This window comes from Athene cunicularia (genome assembly GCF_003259725.1).
Source record: "Athene cunicularia isolate RWA chromosome 4 unlocalized genomic scaffold, athCun1 chr4_part1, whole genome shotgun sequence".
Taxonomy (NCBI): domain Eukaryota; kingdom Metazoa; phylum Chordata; class Aves; order Strigiformes; family Strigidae; genus Athene; species Athene cunicularia.
In genome coordinates this window covers 32206872-32227339 of record NW_020799098.1, presented here as the reverse complement: position 1 = coordinate 32227339, position 20468 = coordinate 32206872, and the positions used below count along the sequence as shown (strand labels likewise).

The window sequence follows — 20468 nt, the reverse complement described above, 5'->3', positions numbered from 1 at the left end:
ACCTGAGGTCAGATCAGATTTGAGCTGGACGAAAAGGTATCATGAAACAGTGCATGGGGGTATTTGTGGTGAGACTTTGAAACAATTGAACAATCTGATGAAATGCATTTTATGTTTAGATGGTGTTCTTGCATTACTCCTTATCAGGGCAAGGTAGATGCCTTCTTGAAGGTTTCTTCCAGCCCTGTGTTTCTGATGCTGAGCATGGTAGTCAACAAAAGAGTTGACTAAAGTATTAAGGAGGGAATTGGTTCAACCACTGCAACTCAAATGGCTCCTTCCTATCTGGCTGTGTTTCAGCCCTTTCACCCCTGATGGACCAGCATGTGTGAGCTGGGCTTTTCAGAAAGGCTGTAAAAGGAGAAGAGTGGCCTTGACACATCGTTCTGCTGCCTGGTGTTGTGTGAGGGTTTCCTACGTGCCCACACATCTGTGGATAGATAGCAGACAGCTTCTGTGATGCCACACACACACACGCTGCCCTCATGGAGTCTTTTCCCAGATGTGAAGGTACAGCACATCTAAATATCTGACAACAGGGAAATTGGTAGCCCTGAATGTATCCAAGAAGGATGTGGAGATAAGAAAAAGGGATCAAGATTTGCACTGGCAAGACAATTGATGGGGTCGGGCAAGTCATGGTGGGATTCCCTGTCCTAGTTGACTCTGGGGCATGCATGACTGTAGACTTAGAAGCTGCAGAATGGTCAGAAATATGCTGTGTCCTGTACTTGTGAAGAAGCAGTAGAGGGCACCAGACAACAAGGAGCAACTTCTTGTACAGGAGGTGGAAATGGAGAGAAAAGTCAGAGAGGAAATAAGAACAGAGAGGAGTGAGGAATGTCAGTTGTCTTCCCTGTGCTTGGTTCTTTGGGCAGCTGTGTGTTTCAGGGATGCAAGGCACAACTACATCTATAAGAAGGTATACAGAGAGAGAGAACTGCTTCAGATGTCTGCCTACCCAAAGCAACACTTGAACTAAGAACTTATGATACTTAAACATAAACTCCTTAGGTAAACAAAATTGCTAGGTTCCAGATATAGCATTTTCTCTTCTTTCCTTCAAAAGTTGGGGAATGGAATGATATAAGATTGCCTGTGGGGTGTATGACTTAACTGATTTAGCAAATTCAAATATCAAAGCAAGGATGATAGATTGAGATATTTTATAAACTTTAACTTGATCCTTATTGACCAAGGCTGCAGCACACTGTAATGCATCCTCAGGCAATTACTTTGCATCCTGTTGTTGGCTTTGTGCTTAAAAATGGATCACTCACTGCATTATTATTTTTAAGATGCATGAAGAGTTGATTCATCAGCATACGTATGTGCAGTCCTCCTCATGTCAAAATATCCATGCTCTAGGTTTTGCATTACTAGTATAATTAAACTAGCTCTACCATCTTCCCCCCTACATTTTGTTTTGCTCAGACAGGGGTATGTAGCACTGTGTGGTTAACTAGCATGTGTCAGGCTTTGTCCTAATGCAGAACAAGCTAAGAAATCAAGCATCTATATTGCTCTTGGTTATTTAGAAAATAGCTAGAACAAATCTGGTCTACTGGTAGTCTAGGCGGTGCATGTTAAGAGTTGTTTTCTGTAAATTGCATAACATTTCAAATTTGTTATTTAGTTTGCAGTAATCTCTGAATCTATGGTGGACTTAGTAATATTTTTATCTTTGTGTGGTTCATATTCATGCTTGATATGTACTGGCTAGATGAAAATCTAACTCAATTCTAGATGTTACAGTTCCAGTAAATCTGACTAAATACATTGTAAATGCAATCTTAACACAAAATCACTTTGTATATTAAGTGTTCAAAACTCAGCTAGTGGTTCTGTGTAAGATAGGCATGAGGTACATAAGGTAAAAATTGTTATGGGCACAATGCTGAGATTGAGTATTAGTCAGGTTTGCATGTGTGCTGTGCATTTAACAGACAGACATCTGTCTGGTACAGTAATTACACACCTAATGTTCAGGACTGGAACTTCTTTAAGTCCTTTGTAACACCTAGCTTGTAAAGATTATCCCTCCCAATCTTCTAATCTGCTAGAAAACTTGGACGTTTCTATTTTGAAGTGTTTTTTTAAAATTCTTTCCTGCCTTCATCTCACCCAATACAAATTTTGTCATCATCAAGACTGGAAAAGAAACAGCTACTGGTGGAAATGCCAATGAAACATGTAACACTTGAACTGTGCCCTGCGCTGTTATAGAGAGTCTTGATCACTGCACTTTCCTTCAAAACTTGCTCTTTAAGAAACACACAGGCTGGTTGATGATGCAGTTGCAGCGATGACATGAATTGAGCTAATACTTGTCATTATGCTTTTATTTTGGAAGCCACCAGCAATTTGGAAGGTAATGCATTTTCTCAGATGTAATTAAGTATCTTTACAAACATCATAATCTAGCACCTTGCAAAGCTTCTGTATAAGTTTAATGTACGTTTTAAAACATAATCTTCAGAAATGTAAGGCTAATGCAACATAGAAATTCTGTATGCTTAATCAGTACAGTAACAGATCATACCAAATTACTGGCAGATGAAAGTGTGTCATTAACATGCTTCCTAAAGTGGGAAAGATACTGTCTCAGACAATCAGTAGGGCATTTGACAATGTCCTAAAACAGTTGTACAAGCTCTAGAACTATATTCTGTAGGATGAGTGACATGTTAGGGAAACAGACACATCAGTATTAATCACTTGGATGAAGGAATAATTTAGCATGAGAAATACTTGAGGCTTTACAAGTAGTTAATTTTAATAGGCATATGCACATGGAGAACCCAGGTCAAATGTTGTCATGTGTGTGAGAACCTATTAGGGTAGGAGTTGGAAAGGTGATGTACTGAGGCTTATCTAGGAGCCTTAGTGCAACATCACAGTTGTATTGTTGGTGTTTTGCTTGCCTTGGATTCATGGCTGCCTCCAGTGCCTCCTGATTGCAGCGAGACAGCAGGGGCATGTTCATAACCCAACAGAAAAGGTCAGGGCAGAGGGCTTGCTACACACTGTGGGTTGTCACTTCAGAGCCTGAAAGATGATGAAGTATGTGTCAGATTAACTGGCAAGGAGTAGGCTCGTATCTGTCTTCAAGAAGAACCTTTGTGCAGAAGTAGTTAAGGACTGCTTGGCGTTTCTAAGCCTTTTGTGGAGGTCATACAAAAGCTCACTTAGAAAGGTGCACAGTTAGAAAACTGGCCTCACTTGCTATCTTGCTTATCTCTTAGTTTCTTCCCAGACTGTATTTGCAGGTTTCCTTTTGCACCCGTTTCTGTGTAAAGGACACTAACAAAATGGTGCCCTTGGTTCATGTTCCGTTTGTGGTGTCAGCAAGCAGGAAGCTACTGAAGAGCTGCATGCAGTATATTATAGTGTCTAGGTAAGAGCTTTGGGCTGCAGGATTTGGCATTGTCCATAAACATATGGTTTCTTACCTAAGAATCAGCATTGTAATGGACAGGGAAGTGTTTGAAATGCTAATAGGTTCTGCTTCAGAACTTGTTCCTACCAGCATGAAACCCTGTGTGGTCAGTGCTGCAAGATAAATGTGTTAAGCGTGCGATTAAAACATTAAACAGGCATAGAGCTCTTTGAAGAGTGTAAATACCTATGAGATTTCCCTTTCCTGTTCTCTATAGTGTGTATAAAGAGAATATGCATTTGGTGAGAAGTGAGGAGCAAAAAAGGGATGGCTTTAAAATGCTGTACTGAGGCTAGAAGTCAGTGCTGTAATACTGTAAGTCAATGTATGAGTTGGCATGAGAGGATAGACACAGACATCAGAAACAGTATTTCAGACTGAATACCTCGAATAATATGTGATGAATCAGCACTCGCCCTTCAGGCTGTACCCACATTTAGGAAAAAATATGCTGAAAAACCTTTGTACCCCTGCAAAGAAAGGCAGACAGATTTCTGCAATGTATGTTTTTATTGTGCTGAGTCATTTTAAACATCTAGGTCAGGTTTTACTTGACTGCAGTTAAATTTTGGTCTGTTCCTGCAACCTTTTTAAAAGCCTTTTTGATGGCAGTGGTGGTTGTTTGTTTAGAACAACTTCAAAAAGATTTGATGACAGTTAAAATAAGCTGATGTTCCTGGACACAGGCTAATGCCTGACCTTAAAGAAGGGAAACTCAAAAGGTTATAGTAAGAGTAAAGGAAAGGGAGAGCTGCCATGCTGCTTTAGGAAGAATTTAGTTGTCTTGGGCTTCAGACTACATTGATGCATGGGGAGATGCCAGAGGAGAAGTGTTGTTTCTCTGCTTTGAGACGACTGGCTAAATAAATGGCTAAAAAAGTTCCTAAGGTACAGCATCTTAAGCATTTCAGTTGGGCAAATTATCCAGGCACAACTCTGAAAAATGTAGTCACTTTGCTGTGGTCTAGAACAGGCTCATGACTGGTGTGCTTGAAGTGTGAACAGAGCAAGTCAGAGCTGTCTGCACTGGCTTATACAGACAGGCTTAAGGCAGAGCTTAGAAACAAAACATCACTTCTTCAGGAGTCTGTACAGTCACTAGCCTGGACTCTGAGAGACACAGCAGGAAAATGTGCATTTGCCACTTGCCAAGCTGGATGCAGGCAGAAATTACAGTTGTTCAAGCTGTGGAATGGCTGGGGGTGGGGGGTGTTGAAGACTTCTATCCAAGTCTAGCCTGTCAGGTCTTATGCAGACACCGTTAATTTAGTTTTGTGACTGCTTTCCCTGTATATTTGTCTGAAACTGCTTCCTGGGTTTATAGCCCAGAGCAGTTTTGAAAGAATTTAGAGTGGTAATTTATAGCTAGTCAAATTTCCAAGTCCTCTCAAAGATAACATATGTACTGCTGTGGATTAAACCCAACAGCTTCCTTATTTGTACAGTGTTCTTAGGCTTCCCCCTCTGAAGTGCCGTAGCTTGTAATGAGGTAAACTTTAAAATAAAATCTGAGAGATCAAATGGTTGATCAGTCTTTCTGTTGCATTGCTTGAATAGCTTGTACGCATTGTGTGTGGGGAGGAGGATGGCGGGAGAATTGTAGAGATTTTTTTTGAGGCTTCAGAACTAGCTGTGTAAAGATTAACATACAAGGGTAAGTTATGTGCTCACTGGAGGGCTGGTTCAGATGCAAGCATGTGATTTTGTGACTCCTGAAGGAAAAACCTCAGAATCAGACCTGCAGGTCACACGGTACTGCATCGATGGGACTAGCTCACTTAGAGGAGGAAAAGATAAAGCATCTAGAGTAGAGGTTAGCAGTGTAAGTGTGTGTTCTTCAGGCCCTGATGAAAATAGTTTACTGCAGTTTTTATGAGTGTATTTGGAGAAATTTAATCCAGCTCACAACTCCACTGAACACAATTACTTACAAGTGTTTCATGATTGTTAATATTGTACAGGATACGTGTTTTGTAATGCTTTCCATAACTTGGTTCAGTGTGTATCATGAGATGTGTTGGCAGCATTTCCTTACCTTTATTTCAGTATTCTAGTTGTGACTTGACTGATTTCATAAAGATGATTATATACCTAGTTTGCAAGGATATATTCTTGTCTAAGAATTCCCTACTATTACATGTAGCAAGTACTCAGTTCTGTAGCCATCTCTAGTGCTTACTCTATTTTTTTTTTCATTTTTAATTTCATTTTTCTCCTTAGTTCTCAAACTCTTTGCCAGTCTAATGCCAAGAAGTCCAAGGCTGGGGGTATTTTTTTTTTGTGGTTTGGTTTTATACTGAGGGAGTGTGTTTAGTTATCAATTATAGTTAGGTGTAAATCAGACTTTTTTGAAAAAGGGAAAAGTCATTATGTAGGTGCAACTAGATGCTTTCTCTTTCATGTTTGGGAAGTGAAAATATCTGGTTGCTGGTTTAAGTCTGACCCCAGTCCTGGCTGTACAAAATGGTCAGCCTTACACAATGTGAAACCACCCTGAAGGTAAAAGTACTGGAACTTTTGTAAGATTAATTGTAAGCTTTGTGTAAACTTTTTAGTTTAATACTTCAAATGTGTTGTATTACTTAACACTGTAAAATGTAACTTACTGTGATTTAGTGAGTTTCTGTGTTGACTTTGAAACTATGCATGGTGCTACTCAAATATTTTAACTTAATAGATTTTATTCTTACATGGAGTTATAGAAGTAGGGGTGTTCTGTGTTTGCTGGTAGATAATTGTGTAAAAGATTTCTGTGTTTCCATAAAGCAAAATAAATACTTTTGCTTTAAAAAAACGACACCCCACACCCTTCCAACAAAGCATATCCCATCCAAATAGACCAGATTTTATTTAAATAAGGCACTTTTTTTGTTTGTTTTGTTTTGCTCTAATCATTAATTTACTCTTGAGAGGAAATTCTCATCAGTGTTTGATTTCTGTAAGTCTATGAAATCAGGAGGTTTTTTCCCTAGACATGGGAAAACATTAAGATACTTGAGATGCATCAAGGATAGAGGTAGCTTGGCTGGAGCAGAAGTAGGTAATTCTGAGACAATGAATTCGGGTTGGGAAGCTTGTGCATTGCTGAAAGCTATTGTTTGCGTGTCATTAGCTACCAAGTCTGCCTGTTGAAAGACAGGTTGTAAAATTCAAAGTACCAGCAACCTCTGTAGACTTTCGGTTTGCTTTGCAGTATCTACCTACAAATATAATTTTAAGTAAGTTTTTGAAGAGTGTCTTCCAGAGTGGAGAAAAGTAAAAGAAACTTGCCTGGAAGCTACATGAAGAGCATTATCTATACCAGAGTCCTTAGTGTCACCTTAGTTTGAATGAGGAACGTACCAAACACATTGATTACGTTCTGGATGGAATTAATGTTTTCATACAGAGCAAGAGATCCGTTTCCAAGGAGAACTTTTCTTCACATTGTATTATGTTAGAGAGCATTTGGGTAGGGTGTACACACATATAGAAAGGAGGCTGCAGCCTTTGGAGCTGGTGGCATTGGACAGGAATCACAATTGGAGCACCCAGTTTAGTCACCCAGGCATTGTCAGCTGGACTTTCAATGTAACTAATAGAGAAGGGCTCCTCCCGCCAAGCCCTCTGTGATGTCCCAGTTAGGATTTTGGAGAAGCCTGTTCCTCTGCAGGGATCAGTTGGATACCCCCTTTTACCCCAAACCCATCTTTTTTTTTTACCCCATCTGAAATTACAGCATGCACTTTTCATGGTATTACACCTTTAAAGTCACCAGAAGAATGAAACTTATGCAGGATGGCACTTCGAGCTATTCTTCTTAGCCAACACACAGCCTGTGTTTATACTACGAAAAGCCATCAGGAAGAGTTAGATCTTGGAAGGTTACATCTATGAGCCTGGTGAAATACCTTCCTTCTTGCAGAAAGAGACCTGTTCTCTACCTGTATCGTAACTGAACCACTGGACATCAGTTCAGCTGGATTCTCTTTTGCTGCCAGGAAATGTCTGATAGTCTCTGCAAGTGCATCACCTCCATTCATGAGTATGGTGAAGGTTGGAATGAAGAGTTCTACTGCTGAGCTGAATTACTGCAGGTGTTGGTCTAGGGTGCAGAAGTATTATTAGTGCTCATACTTGTCTCTCTTCACCTACCTAAATCTTTTGTCAAAGGTGTTACCTGGACACAAATTTCAGATTGTGCTTCTGCAGTCTTTTTTGGGTACTGGTCTTCAGTGGGGACAGTATGTGAACAATAATGCTTAGGAGATCGTGGGATAACTGTCCAGCTAGAAATGGGGCAAGGGGCTGAGGGGGGAAGGAACTACACCTGCAGCCTGTAGCTGTGTTGGGGAAATCCAAGCAGAAAGCCCATGTCTGGCCTTCTAGCTGGTTATACAGACTTGGAAAAAAACTGTCATTGGCCCTGTGTCCAGCAGGGGTGGTGATAATTGCTGTGATAACAGGACAGTTGGAGGGTACCTGCAAGCCCTGAGGTGCTCTGTTTGACAAAGGTATCTCTGATACCTTCCAGGTCCCATGAGTATGCTGGACTAGGGTAGAAGGCAAACTGGAAAGTGAGCAGTAAACTTTCATTGCAAGTGGGACTCCCCAGACTGGCTCTCTGGCCAGTAGCACTGTGGTGAGTTGGAAATCCTGCATCTATGTTCATGGACTATTGGCATTCTTCATAATGCTTCCCAACCCAGAATGGTGCTGATGGGGGTTACTGAGGTTTTGAATGGTTAGTATAGATTCTCTGCTCTGGGGTGTCTGTGGGATCATCACTGTCTCCACAAGCATCCTGGAGGCATGACAGGGTGAAAGGTGTGGTGTGAAAGCTCTCCTGAGCTCCAACTTGTCTGCTGCTATGAGTCCCGCTCTGAATAATGGGTGTTGCGCTGAATACTATCTTACCTCTTTGAAGGCAGACACTGATGCCTTCTGTAGACTAAGATCTGTGTTGCGTTGGGCATTTTTTCCAGTAACTGGATTCAGTTTTGGTAAAGAAATTGTTGTGTAACAAAACAGCTAACAACCTGTCATTAATCTAGCTTTTATTACATGGAGCCTAGACCTACTATGAGTTCTGTGCTGAAAAGTAAGAAGCCTAAGCTTTTATGGAGAAAAGTTAACACTCAGACCTGGTAGGTAAAAGGCTTAGCCTTCTTAGCCTGCCAAAAATACCTCATTAGTCAGTTTTCCTGTATTGCTTTGGAAACTGTTTATTGTTTGTGGACTAGAGGGCTTCCTGAGGATCTGGGTTCTTCCAAAAACTGCTAAAAGCACATGGCCCCACTCCCACTGAGTACCCTCCTCATGCCCACAGCTAACAATGTCCAGCATGCTCACAGATGTACTCCTGAACCCTCACTGCAAACATTAGCAGAAGGACAGGTGTATAATCACCTTGTTGAATATACAGTTGAAATAACTAAGCGCTGTTGAACTGTTTGGCTTTCAGCTCCTGCAGGCAGTTCGGGCTCCTTTTGAGCCTTTGTGTTGGAAAGGAAGGGCCACTTCATTCTTGCAGACTGTTTGGCTGTGTTGCAACAACCTGGTAACTGATGCCTGGGCATACTTTGATTGATGCACAGATCAAATGGCTGTTGGGAGTGGCTTTTGGGGTGACGTCCCACATACAATGATGTCAGCAAAAGATTTTAAAAAATTCAGGTGTGGCATAATCTGCCAATTAAACTGATTAGTGCTCTGGCTGAGTCCTGAGAAGAAGCTCTGGCTCTAGAGCTCTGCTTACTGAAGTATTTTATTCGGTGCCTTTGTCTCACCATGTACTAGACTTTTACTTAGTACCTTCACTGCAGCACACTGTAAATCGAGGTAGGATATCATACCAAGGGCTGTATGTGCTAGCTCTCTTGCTATCCAGGGAAATCTACGACCAGCTCACAGATGTCCCTGACTGCTTGGAAGCTGTGACACTGGAAGAGGTCCTGTGATTCCCGTGGGATCAGGATGGAGTGCCTTGCTGCTCTGTTGGCAGAAGTGAAAGCTAGCCAGGAGGCAATGCAGGCTGGACAGAAGGAACTAAAGCATGACGTGGAAACATCTCAAAAGGAAATCAGAACAGTGTTAGCACTGCAGAGGAGCCAGCAACAGGTGAAAGAAGATCTCAAAGCAGAGGTGAAGTCCAGTCACTTGGATATAAGAACCGTGCTTGAGGAAATCCAGAGAGTAAGAGAAGAAATGGAAGCTCGATTAAATACTCAGGCTGATCTGGTCTTACTAATCAAAGAAGTGAGCACCAATTTAACATGTGTAGACAAGGCTTTCCAGAAAATGGAAGAAAGGCAGAAAGTTTTTACCAGCCTGCATCTTCCTACAAGAGAAAATGTTGAGCAAGGATTTTTCTTTGAAAAACGCTTACACAACACACACACGGGTTTTGAAAAACCATTGGAAGCTAACAGTTTGGATGAGGAATGTGAAAAGACGGTGCTTAGGGGTAAGGCAATGGTCAATGAAAAAGCATGGGGACAGAATTGAGGTGGTTCTTATTTGTGCTTGGCAAGTAGTTTCTTCAGACTGTTTGGAATGCTTTTAAGAAATGTAATTTTTTTTTTAGAAATTGAACCTCTTGCTTAAAGAAAATAATTTCTAGCTACCATAGACATTACTACGCAGACCTTCCTAGTACATGATAAGCAAAAGAAGGCTTTGATTTGAATCTCCAAACCAAAAAGTGGGTGATAAATGTTTCATCTCGTAATCCAGCAACAGTGCACAAGATAGAGGCTCAGGAAACCTGTGGTACCAGGCAAGCTCAGAGATGGCCAGCCAGCCAGGTACAATGTCAAGTACTGGGCAGTACCCCAGCACTTAAACATAACTTTATGAAACACACTCAAATGTACAGACAGTTGAGTATTTCTTGCTTCTGAGCACCTATTAACTAGAGAAGCTATGTATGGGAAACAGTTTGCTTTATGGAATATCTTGGGGTGGGTCTAATATTCTTCCCAAAGAACAGGAGTTCGTAACTGCTGTCCATGTATGGACTGCAGAGGGAGAGGGAGGATTTCTGGGGTCATGGGGTATTCTTTTTGCCAGTGAGATATCAAATCTTCTGTGAATGCCTGTATCACTGAGTCTTGCAAAATCACTGCTAACTTTTTTTTTTTTTTTTTTTTTTTTTTTTTTTTTTACTGGTATAAAGAAAGATAGGACCTTAGGTGGTGATTTTTTCCAGTTACTGTGCTACATGTAGTACTGATATCTAGTTTTCAGGAATTGAGCATTTCAACTAGATTGGGTACAGTGTTTTAGAGCCTGTTGGAGAGGAGACCAGAACCTAACTTAAGGGTGGAAATTGTTCTACTTTAGAAGTCTGACTGTGTAAAGGTGGCAGGTGAAAAGACTAAAGTGCGGAGGACTTGGACTGGTAACCAATACTGTCTTTAATTTAGAATTTATCATTGATGTGTTGTATTGGTAATTATACTCTTGATGCTTTTGTTTTAATGAAAGCATGGCTTTTGTTTTGACATCACATCATTCCTTCTGTAGAAATCTGGAAACAATCTGTCATTGCCCAGAGGTATGTAGGCCATAAATAAGCATTGGACTGTTGCTGGTGTTAATCTGTAGGGGCAGTTCATGCTACAGAGTGTTCATGCTAGCAGAGAGATGCTTTTTAACATTTGAAGTGGCTGTGTATAGCACATGTGTATGATAAAATTCCCAACAGGAATGTCACTGAATTTCTCTAGTGCATGTGTTTTGCTCGGCTTTTTTTAGTATGGTGTCCAGAGTTGGCGTGGTTGGATGTTTGAATGAGCTTCTAGGAGATGACTTGGTAGTCTGGGCACCATGATAAAAGCAGTGGTGTGAAACTGGCAAACTGTGAAGGTTGGCTAAACTCTGGGAACAGCAGATATCTGGAGTTTTGTGTCATTTGTGGTTAACATTGTATTGCTATATAGAGAGGTAGCAGCATGTGATGTAATTTTTTCCCAGAACAAAAATTGTCTGCAAACATTTGTTCAGGCTTAATGCAGCTCTGTCAGGGTCCTACAAATGGATGTAAAAGTCACTCATATAGTTAATTAGATGATGATGTTAGCATCCACATCAGTGAATTTACCCAGTAGACTTAAATCAAGAAGAGTGCTCTAGTTCTCTATTTATTTGAAGTGGAGTATTCGGAAAGGGAGGTGGAATATATGAGAGAGCAGGAGTATGTGAGCCAGTAGGGCATGGAGGCACTGACTGTACATGTTTATTCTCTAGTTTCTGCTGTTTTTTCCTCTCTCCTTGATTAGTGTCTCTTATGATTTTTTTTTTTTTTTTTAAAGGAGCTTTAGAAGTAACCAGTAATTTCCTAAACACAGTATTCTTCATAAGATTGCTGGAAATCTGACATGGTTGCTCTCAAATGTGAACTGTCATTCATTTGAAGAGGTCTACTCAAAGGACATTGTTATGTCTGCACTGTGAGCAAAGAAGTGGTCACATTAGTTGGTGGTAAAAATAAGCTCACTAGAAATAGCAGCCACACTTGATTTTTCTTTCCCCTACAGATTTGTATTTTGATTTGAGTTGTTATGTCAATATACCTTCTAACAGCTTCCTATTAAACTGCAAGACTGTATGTTTCTAATTGAAAATATACCCTTTAATAGTTGGCATCTCTGAGTAGAAGGGCAGTGAAATCTCCAAAAATACAAGAGCATCTGAACAGGATAAAGTAATATGCTGACAATTCTCTGACTATGAGGGATGACAGAAAATCTTGCCTAGAGAGGATTTATTTGGAAAATTAATAGGCTCATGAGGCACTTTATACTGGCTCACTAGGAAAAGCACAGAGGGCATCAGTATTTTGAACAGAAAACTTGTTTTAAAATGTTTTGAAAACAAGTGAAGGCTGTGCAAGACTGATGTCTTAATGCAATAGTTGATGTGTCAGACTATCATTAAGTGAGAATCAAAGCTTTTGTTACTAATACTGTCCCCAGTTGTGTGATTTGAACGTTATACCACTGGCACTATTCCAGAGTCACTTGACAACCTTCAAACCAGGTGCTTGGACTTCATCAGCAACTACTTCTAGATGATTAGTTTGTCCCCTCTTTTTTCCTTGTGCTCCTATTTTTCTTTTCTCCAAATATCACCTCTCAGGTTTTTTCACTTTATCTCAAAGAAATCTCGTTAAGTTGAAACTGTACAAAGTAATCTGCTTAGATGTCTTCATGAAATTGCCAAGGGATATTTATGTATTGCATCAGCCTTTTATTGCAAAAGTGTTTGTTCGTTCCCCGTGCAATCAAACGGGGAAGACTGGCCTTCTCTTTGTAGCAGCACTGTACTCCCTTTTCAGTCTGAAGGCAGCAGAGAAACCTGTAACCTCCGTGATGTTTACAGTCCCACACTGGGTGTTATGTAATGTGGTTTCCTCTGACACGAGATGATTGTGTACTGTGAAGGGAATGATGTTGCAACATAACTAGGAATATTAAATCAACGATGTAATTCTTGGACCATGAATAGTGGCAGAGCAAACTTGAAATATATTACATTTTAGAGCATTTTTAAGTCTTGTCCTTGTGACTGATTGCTGACGCTAACAAATGCTGCAAGATCTCTAGTTCATAAAGCTCAAACCTGAGCTGCAGAGAGAGGAGTTCTTGCAGTGAAAACTTTGAAAGGAAGAAAAAGATAGAGTAAATGTAGGGAAAATGTTTTTTAATTGAGCAATATTTTAGAGTGCAGGAAGTATGAAATCCATGTTGCAAATATGAGTGATCAACTCTTATAAGTAACTGGATAGGTAGGATAACTTGCATTTTAGGTAGGAAATCTTACATTTTATGAAAATACTCATTCAAAACACGATGTGAAGATTATGCTGAAAAGTAAGCCACAGAATACATGAAGGTGAGAGTGAAGTGCACAACATTGTATACAAGTTTATGGGTCTAGAAATTAACTTGACAGATTATAGTGTCTGCACTGCAGTGCTACTGAAGTAATCCCTTCCAGTTAGTATTTCATGAAATATTTATAAGAATTTGTATCTACTTTCTTTTGCACTGTCTTTTTAAGTTTGATGAGACTTCAACATAAAACTGCATATTAATTAGTTATTTTTGTTGTTTCAGTTGACAAGGGCAAGCAGCGGAGTCCCAAGAGCTCATGCATACAGACTCAAGCCTCCTCAGATGTGCATTTGCCTGGCACAAAACCAGCTGAGTTGACACAGTACAAAACAAAATGTGAGACCCAAAGTGGAATCATCCTGCAGCTGAAAAAATTCCTGACAAGCAGTAATCAGAAGTTTGAAGCATTAACTGTTGTGATCCAGCACCTACAGTCTGAGGTAAAAACGTGCAGCTAATGAATTTTGGCTTTAATTTTTTTACCTGTTCTCAAGAAGGGCTTCTGAAAATATTAATATAATGATATATAACATCTGTGTTTCCATTCCAAGTATTGCTTTTTTCCTGTGGAGGTAGCGGTAAACTTGCTCCTGGCATCAGTTGGATAGAAAAAACGAAAACCCTGACAGTTTTATGGTCTCTTTGCAGCTTCACATCCTTTTTACAAGAGAAGTTTTTAAATGTTTGTAGTCAGAATGGCTTCACGGTTGAGTACCTTTCCAAGTATATACTTTAAGTTCTGCCCTTGTAGGAAGGACTAGTTTCAACAGATAATGTACATGACCTCCCTGTGTTATCTGACATTGGATAGAAGAGCATATAAAGGGTAGATATGGTTTGGAGCTGTTCAGAATAAAGTGTGAGTTGTTATGATTGAATTCTGCATTATTGGTGGCATCTTCAAATTATCAATATCTCATTAAAAAAAGAGAAATGCACCTGGAGTTTAGAGGGGAATTGATCTGATGTGGTTTAATGTTTATTTGTTCTAATCTGTTTGACATGCATAATGAGCTAATCAGTTTGGTATTACACTTTTGGTCTGCTTTTGAAAACTTTTGAGAGAAGAAAAGTCTGACGTTAAGGAAATCATAACAGTCATAGATTTACGCTGCAACAGTTGATACAGGCTTTAATAGCAGTTTCTCTTGCACTTATCATTAATGTTCCAAGAATGGTATCAATTTTATTTCAGCTGTTACGATATGTGGTGATTTCATAGTCTGGTATACAGAAAAGTACTGAGTTGTTGTACTATGCTGCCAGAAACATAAGATTTTCTTCTTGTGGGATGATATCTGCTCGCTCTCATATCATCCAGAAATACTGCATTCATCCAGAAAGTCTGGCTCAATTCAGTAAGAGCAGTGGCTTTTAGCCATGTTTGTGGGTTTGGTTTAGTTGGGGTTTTTAAACTCTTGATTGGAACACCTTTCTCTGCTAAGAAACCTAGTTTAAGATCTTTAAAGCACTTTGATACAGGATTTCTGGATGCCTGTCATCTGATACAAAATTGTGAAGTTTATATGTGAAATTCATACTACTAAACTTCTCTGCTGTCTTCTAATTACTGAATAATAAGGATCTTGATTTTTGGTAACTTTTATAATTATCTTGGCCTAGATTCTTCTCTCAAATATTTTTGTATTAAAACTTCTTAAAATTCAGGGATGCTATATCACTGTCATATTAATAAGCCACCTATCACATATATTTGCTATTTCACATGTCAGTCTGAAGGTAATTTTTTTTTTAAGAATATTGGATTGGTTATTTAAAAAATAGGAAAAAGAAAAAGTGGTGTTGAAGATGGAGGGAAGAAAGAAATCCATGGAGGAAACAAGTAATTTTGCTCCTTCTTCATCATTCTTTCACAGATGGAAAGAAAAAAGAAATTTTATTTTTATCAAACTCTATAAAATTAGTAATCTTGGAGAGTTAAATCCAAGCACATGAAACTGGACTGAATATTGGTATACAAACGTTGATGTACTTCCATACCTGTTACCGGTATTTAGGTTCTCTCCTTTCCCAGGATAAGACAATGCTTGCTGAAGAGTCACTGTCTTATTCTTGTGTACTTAGCATAGAGGTGAGGAGGACTCTTCTGCCATGGTGGTGTAAGGAATGCTCAGAATCTGGTAGTTTTAGGGAACATTGTGAAGAGTTGTTTTGGTTTTCTAGGTTGTTTTGGTTTTGTCTGTTGGTTTGGGGTTGTTTTTCCTTTCTGGTGAAGTGTGGAGTCTGGCATAGCTAACAATCTCAACTGGCCATACATTTATTTTTCTGAAGCATCTCTTGTGGATCCCTTTGTAGTTTTCAAACTCTGAGTAAGCTCAGGGAGAAACTTGGAGTTAGCATTTAGCTTGTAAGACAGGGGCTCATAGCTTAACTACTGCCGAGCCAACTGAAAGTAACTTCAGTTTTTCTGTTTTTTAAAAAAAAAAAAAGAATCATGCTTAGCTGATAATATGACGAACAAAGCTATGCTTCCATTCCTCCCAGCAGAGCAAGTGTGATGTGACACAATGCAGTGTAAGCTGATAAAACAACTTGCAGTAACCAGAAGAGGGTTCTGCTCTGGGCTCTTCTGGTGCTGGTCTGTCCCTGCAGAAGGCTGATTCAGCTTGCAACTACCAGAAAGCTAACCCAGCCAAAGAAAAAGCATTTCTTTGCCAGATTAGCGACGTGGACCATCCTAATGTGTGCTCAGAGCCAGTGTGAGGGTAAGATGGGATCAAGGACAGGCTGCCTGGCCAAATGGAGAAGAGGGCTGGAGTGAGCTGTTAGGTCACTTAAAGGCTGTGCAGCCCAGCCCCAACCTCTTTGCAAAACCTTGCCCCAGCCTCTCCCACTTTGCCTGCAAAACTGAAGTTACTGGGAGGTGATTCAGCTGTTATGTTCGTTTGGGTTTGCTTGCCTTCCAACCCCCCATTTCTGCACAAAAGTTTTAAAGTTGCTTCTTATGAGCTCATTTGAAATGGGATAGCTGCAAGCAAAATCGGGACTTGTTGGCAGTGACTTCTGTCAGAAATGCAGCCAGCCCATCTGGAGTGAAGTTGAGAGGCTGCTGTTGAAGGGTTAAATGAGATTGAGCAATACTGCTGTGCTGTTTCTAACCCAGCAGGAATCTCTCACAAAACTCTGAGCTCAAACCTGTTTGTTGCAAGCATTATCTTGGAGCTGTCAATATTAACAGCTGGCTCTGATAACACCTTCATACTTGAGCTGTCAGGGTTTGTCCGGGGAATTTCTATGCTTAACTACCTTTACCAAGACTCTTCTGAATTTAGAAATCTTAAAAACCCAGTTTCTACTTTGCAGGAGCTACTGCTGCATGGAGTTAATACCAAATGGAAACCCTCTTGGCATCCAGAATACTTGATGGCAATGAACGGTGTGGCTAGTGAGAACGCCATACTGTACTGAGTTTTCCCATTGTTAGACAGCTGTATGTGTGCTAGTGGTGTCACAAGCACATGTCAAATTGTGGACTAATCACAAAAGCAAGTTTAGTCTTTCTAGTCTGCTGCACTCCTCCTGATCCCCTGGTAATTCTTGTGACTTCGTAACTGTTTTCCTGTTTTTTAAGTTCAAATGAGAAAGGAAAAGTAGCAGTATGGAGGAAACGGTGAAATCAGCCATTTGCAATAAGTGCATGAAGTGCCAAGAAAAGCCATTTTCTATTAACCTTTAACTGCATTAAGCTCTAAAATTTGCACCTCTGCTTTTCAATTGATCTGTGAACTTCCCCTGGTATTCATTTTTCATATTAATTCTGAATTTATTTCTTGTCCACAGATGTGTTCACAGAGGCTTTAAATACGTGGTTCAGCACATCTGCAGTAAGTCAGGCCATGGCTGCTGCTCCTGCAGCCCCGCTTTCTCTTACTTTGCCCTTGTGTCTGCATGGGCTGGTGCTCACCTGTCCTTGAGGAGCCAGTTCAGGCACCCAGTCAAGAGAAAAAAAAAAAGATAATTATGGGTCTGGCTTTATAGGTCTGTTCATACCCCAAATGTGATAGAGATGCCCCCACACAGTGGTTCACTGTGGGAAGGAGTGGGAGTGAAGAACCACCAGTGCTGCAGTGGGGTGGGATGTGTGTGCCTGAGAGGTCTGCAGCTGTGGTTAGGGGCCAGGTGCTCCCTTGGGAAGGATTGCCTGTTTTCATGATATCCTGCAAAGGTACATCACTTGCTGATGAGCCTGAGCCTGTGGTGTCTTCTGCATGAGCCTTTGCTTCTTGCCTCCTGAGGGGTGATCAGCCTCTTTCCCTGCCTTGGGGCTGCCCCCACAAGGCCACAAGATTGCTGCAGCTGGAGAATTTGAACCCCTAACTCACTGCCATGTATAAACTCTTACATGTTTGGGGGTAGAGGGTGTTTGTTTAACAGCACAGTACTAGCTCACATCAGGTTTTGGTAACTTCTAAAGTTGTTTAAGGGAGGCTTAGCTTTCGAGTGGAAAGGTAATGTATTGTTAGAGTGACTTGAATGGCTTTGTGAATGTTCAAAGCGTGAATTGACAAATACTACCTTTTCATCCTCTCATTTTAATGCATCAATTGCCACATTCAGAACTCTGGATGGTAAAATGTTTAATTATTATAAACAGTCATTTCTGTTCGTCAGCTTTAATAAATGAATCTTAAGTGTTTCAAGAGCTCTCAGCAGATTTCTGCTGTAGAAAAGAGCCACAAATTATGTCTGCTACAGAGATTAATAGAAATTAAGTTTCACTGTTATGTTTCTCTTGGTATGGTTCTGGAGACTGGTATTTACAGCTCAAACTTTACTTGGAAAGGGTTGTGGCGACATTTCAAGAAGTTTCCGTCATAGAAGGAAATGCTTTTTGAGAGGCTGTAGAGCCTTGACAATAATACGTGGATACCACTAATTGTGGATGTGATACAGGAAGCAACATAAGTCATGTGCTAGAAATTGTGTGGCTGAAACAGGCTTCAGTATTTCTAGGTGGAAATAGAAATTAACTATTAGTATATGAGCTACTCTAACTGGCATTTCCTGACATGTGGATGACTGTAAGAGTTGAGATACTAGGCTTTTTTGGAATTTCTTAGCACTTTAAAGAGGTTTTTTTTTGGTTTTGGAATATATAGACACATGTATCAGGAAAAAATGGTCCTGGCCTTTGTGGAAGTTCAGCAGAAAATTTTAATATTTATCAAATGAGAAATGCATATCCAACTTAAGGATCAGAAGTACACACTGCACCCAAACCCGTTTGTAGTAAAATGAAGAATTTTGGAACAGTCATATTTTTAGCCTAGAAAACAAAAATATATTGGTAAGCCTGTTGTTTAGAGCAGCTGTCTTTGAGTTGAATTTATCATTTTGATTTTCTAGAACTTAACATCAAACTTGACTGGTTGTTATTAGGATTTGCATCCAAAGTGCACTTCTGCTCTTTAAATCTATCTTCCCAAAGTATGGACGTAACTTTTTGCAAGAGAGAACAAGGATATTTAATTTACGTAATTTCTCTGCTTCTCAGATTAATTTTTTTTTTTAAAGCCACTTAGAACATTAGTCAAAAGGTATCTTGAATTTGAGGAATTCAAATAATTTCTATTCAGTAGGGTATTTGAGAAATAAGATGGTAGCTTCCCCCTGTAAAGCAAACCTAGTCTCTGGCAGCTTGCATCTGACAGCTAGATGCTGGAAAGCAAGGATGTTTAAAATTACTCTCAAGGTCTCTGTAACACATGGCTGCTGATGGACAAGAATATTTTTGGCAACAGGTTGAAGGTTTGTGAGCTCTAACATCCAGAAAAAGATTTTAATCCTTTAATTACTGTGAAACTAGGCTCTGGTGAAAACAGCTATTTTAGAAGACGCCTCAGTTAAGCAGTTTATTGGGTACATTTGGGTATTCAGAATGGTTTACAGTTGGAGACAATTGAGAGTCCTGTTTTACAGGTTGTTATTTCTCCTGATTTACTTAGCAGCAAGCTAAATGTATCTATTACATAGATACATAGTTAGGGAGGGGTTAGTGTAAGGAAGTAACATCCTTGCTTTTTGTTTCCCTCTTGTACTGTTTTTTCAAATGATACTCTAACCAGCCTTAACAATGGAATGTTTTAAAACAAATACTGTAATGTTGTGCTCAAGCAGATCTTATATCCTAACATTGCAAAGACCTTTATAAATATGGTAATAATTTTACAGGTGTGAGAACCTGAGTTGTGACAGTATAACTTGTTAAAGCTGCATGGTATCTGATGGAGACTCTTTCATACTCAGATGAGATTAATGGACACAGATTTAAATACTGAAAAATAAAGTTTACCCTACCTGAGCGATTACTTTTGAGATCAGAGTTTTTACAGGGGGGAAAAAAAGGAGTCATTCTATGTGGCAAGGGATAACTAATATTAAGAGTTAAGAAACCCTGTAAAGTAGAAAAGAGGCTATGACAAAGAATTAAATAGCCTGTATTACTCCACCTGGACCTAACTTTGTAAAGCCATTGCATGAAGGTGGACATCACTTCAAAATGGGAAGACAAAGATCCCATATGAGCATAAGATCCCATGTAGAGCTTGTATAGGCATAAAGAGCCTGCAAGAGTGAAATCCCTGTTAAATATTGACTCATAGGAATCCTGTTTGGCTGCTTTAGTGTTTCACACTAAACATTAGGGAATAAGCATCTGATTCTCCATGGATATACCTAGCAAATGAGAAGTAAACTATTAGAAATTACAGTGAATCTCTATTGGCTAATCTTCTAAATGCTGTAGTCTGAGGCTTAACTGAATGCTGTTTGAAGTAATAAGTCAAGGTGAAAATTGATTACTTATTTCATTTGGTAATAAGGCAACACATACACTAACAAATATCAATAGTAATTTGGAAATAGTTGTTTCATTGTAGATTTTTTTTTTTTTGAGATATTAATGGCATTTTTACTGTATTGCCATAATAGCCTACTCCTCCATTCAAAAAATGTACAGGGAGCAGGGGGAGTAAAGCCTGCTGCTCATGCCACTTCCTTGCCTTATTTCTTTAGCTTTCTTATCCCTCTGATGTGAAAGAAATGACCTTTTAAGGTTTGGGTTTTTTTAAGCAGAGTGGGGGACAGGTGAGTTTGGGTTTTTTTTTTTAAAAAAAAAAAAAAGTTACTTC

The 20468-nt window shown here is 39.7% G+C and overlaps 1 protein-coding gene across 4 annotated transcripts in view; it reads left to right on the top strand.

The window, feature by feature from the left end:
• MTUS1 (microtubule associated scaffold protein 1) overlaps positions 1-20468 on the top strand; it is a 104477-nt gene that overhangs the window by 60984 nt on the left and 23025 nt on the right. For 3 of the 4 annotated variants that reach the window (XM_026846567.1, XM_026846568.1, XM_026846570.1), the window contains one exon: positions 13540-13757. In XM_026846567.1, coding sequence (XP_026702368.1) covers positions 13540-13757 — 218 coding nt within the window. Of the gene's footprint in view, positions 1-9484; positions 9885-13539; positions 13758-20468 lie in introns of those variants that run through there. The other variant, XM_026846569.1, reaches the window with a different exon arrangement.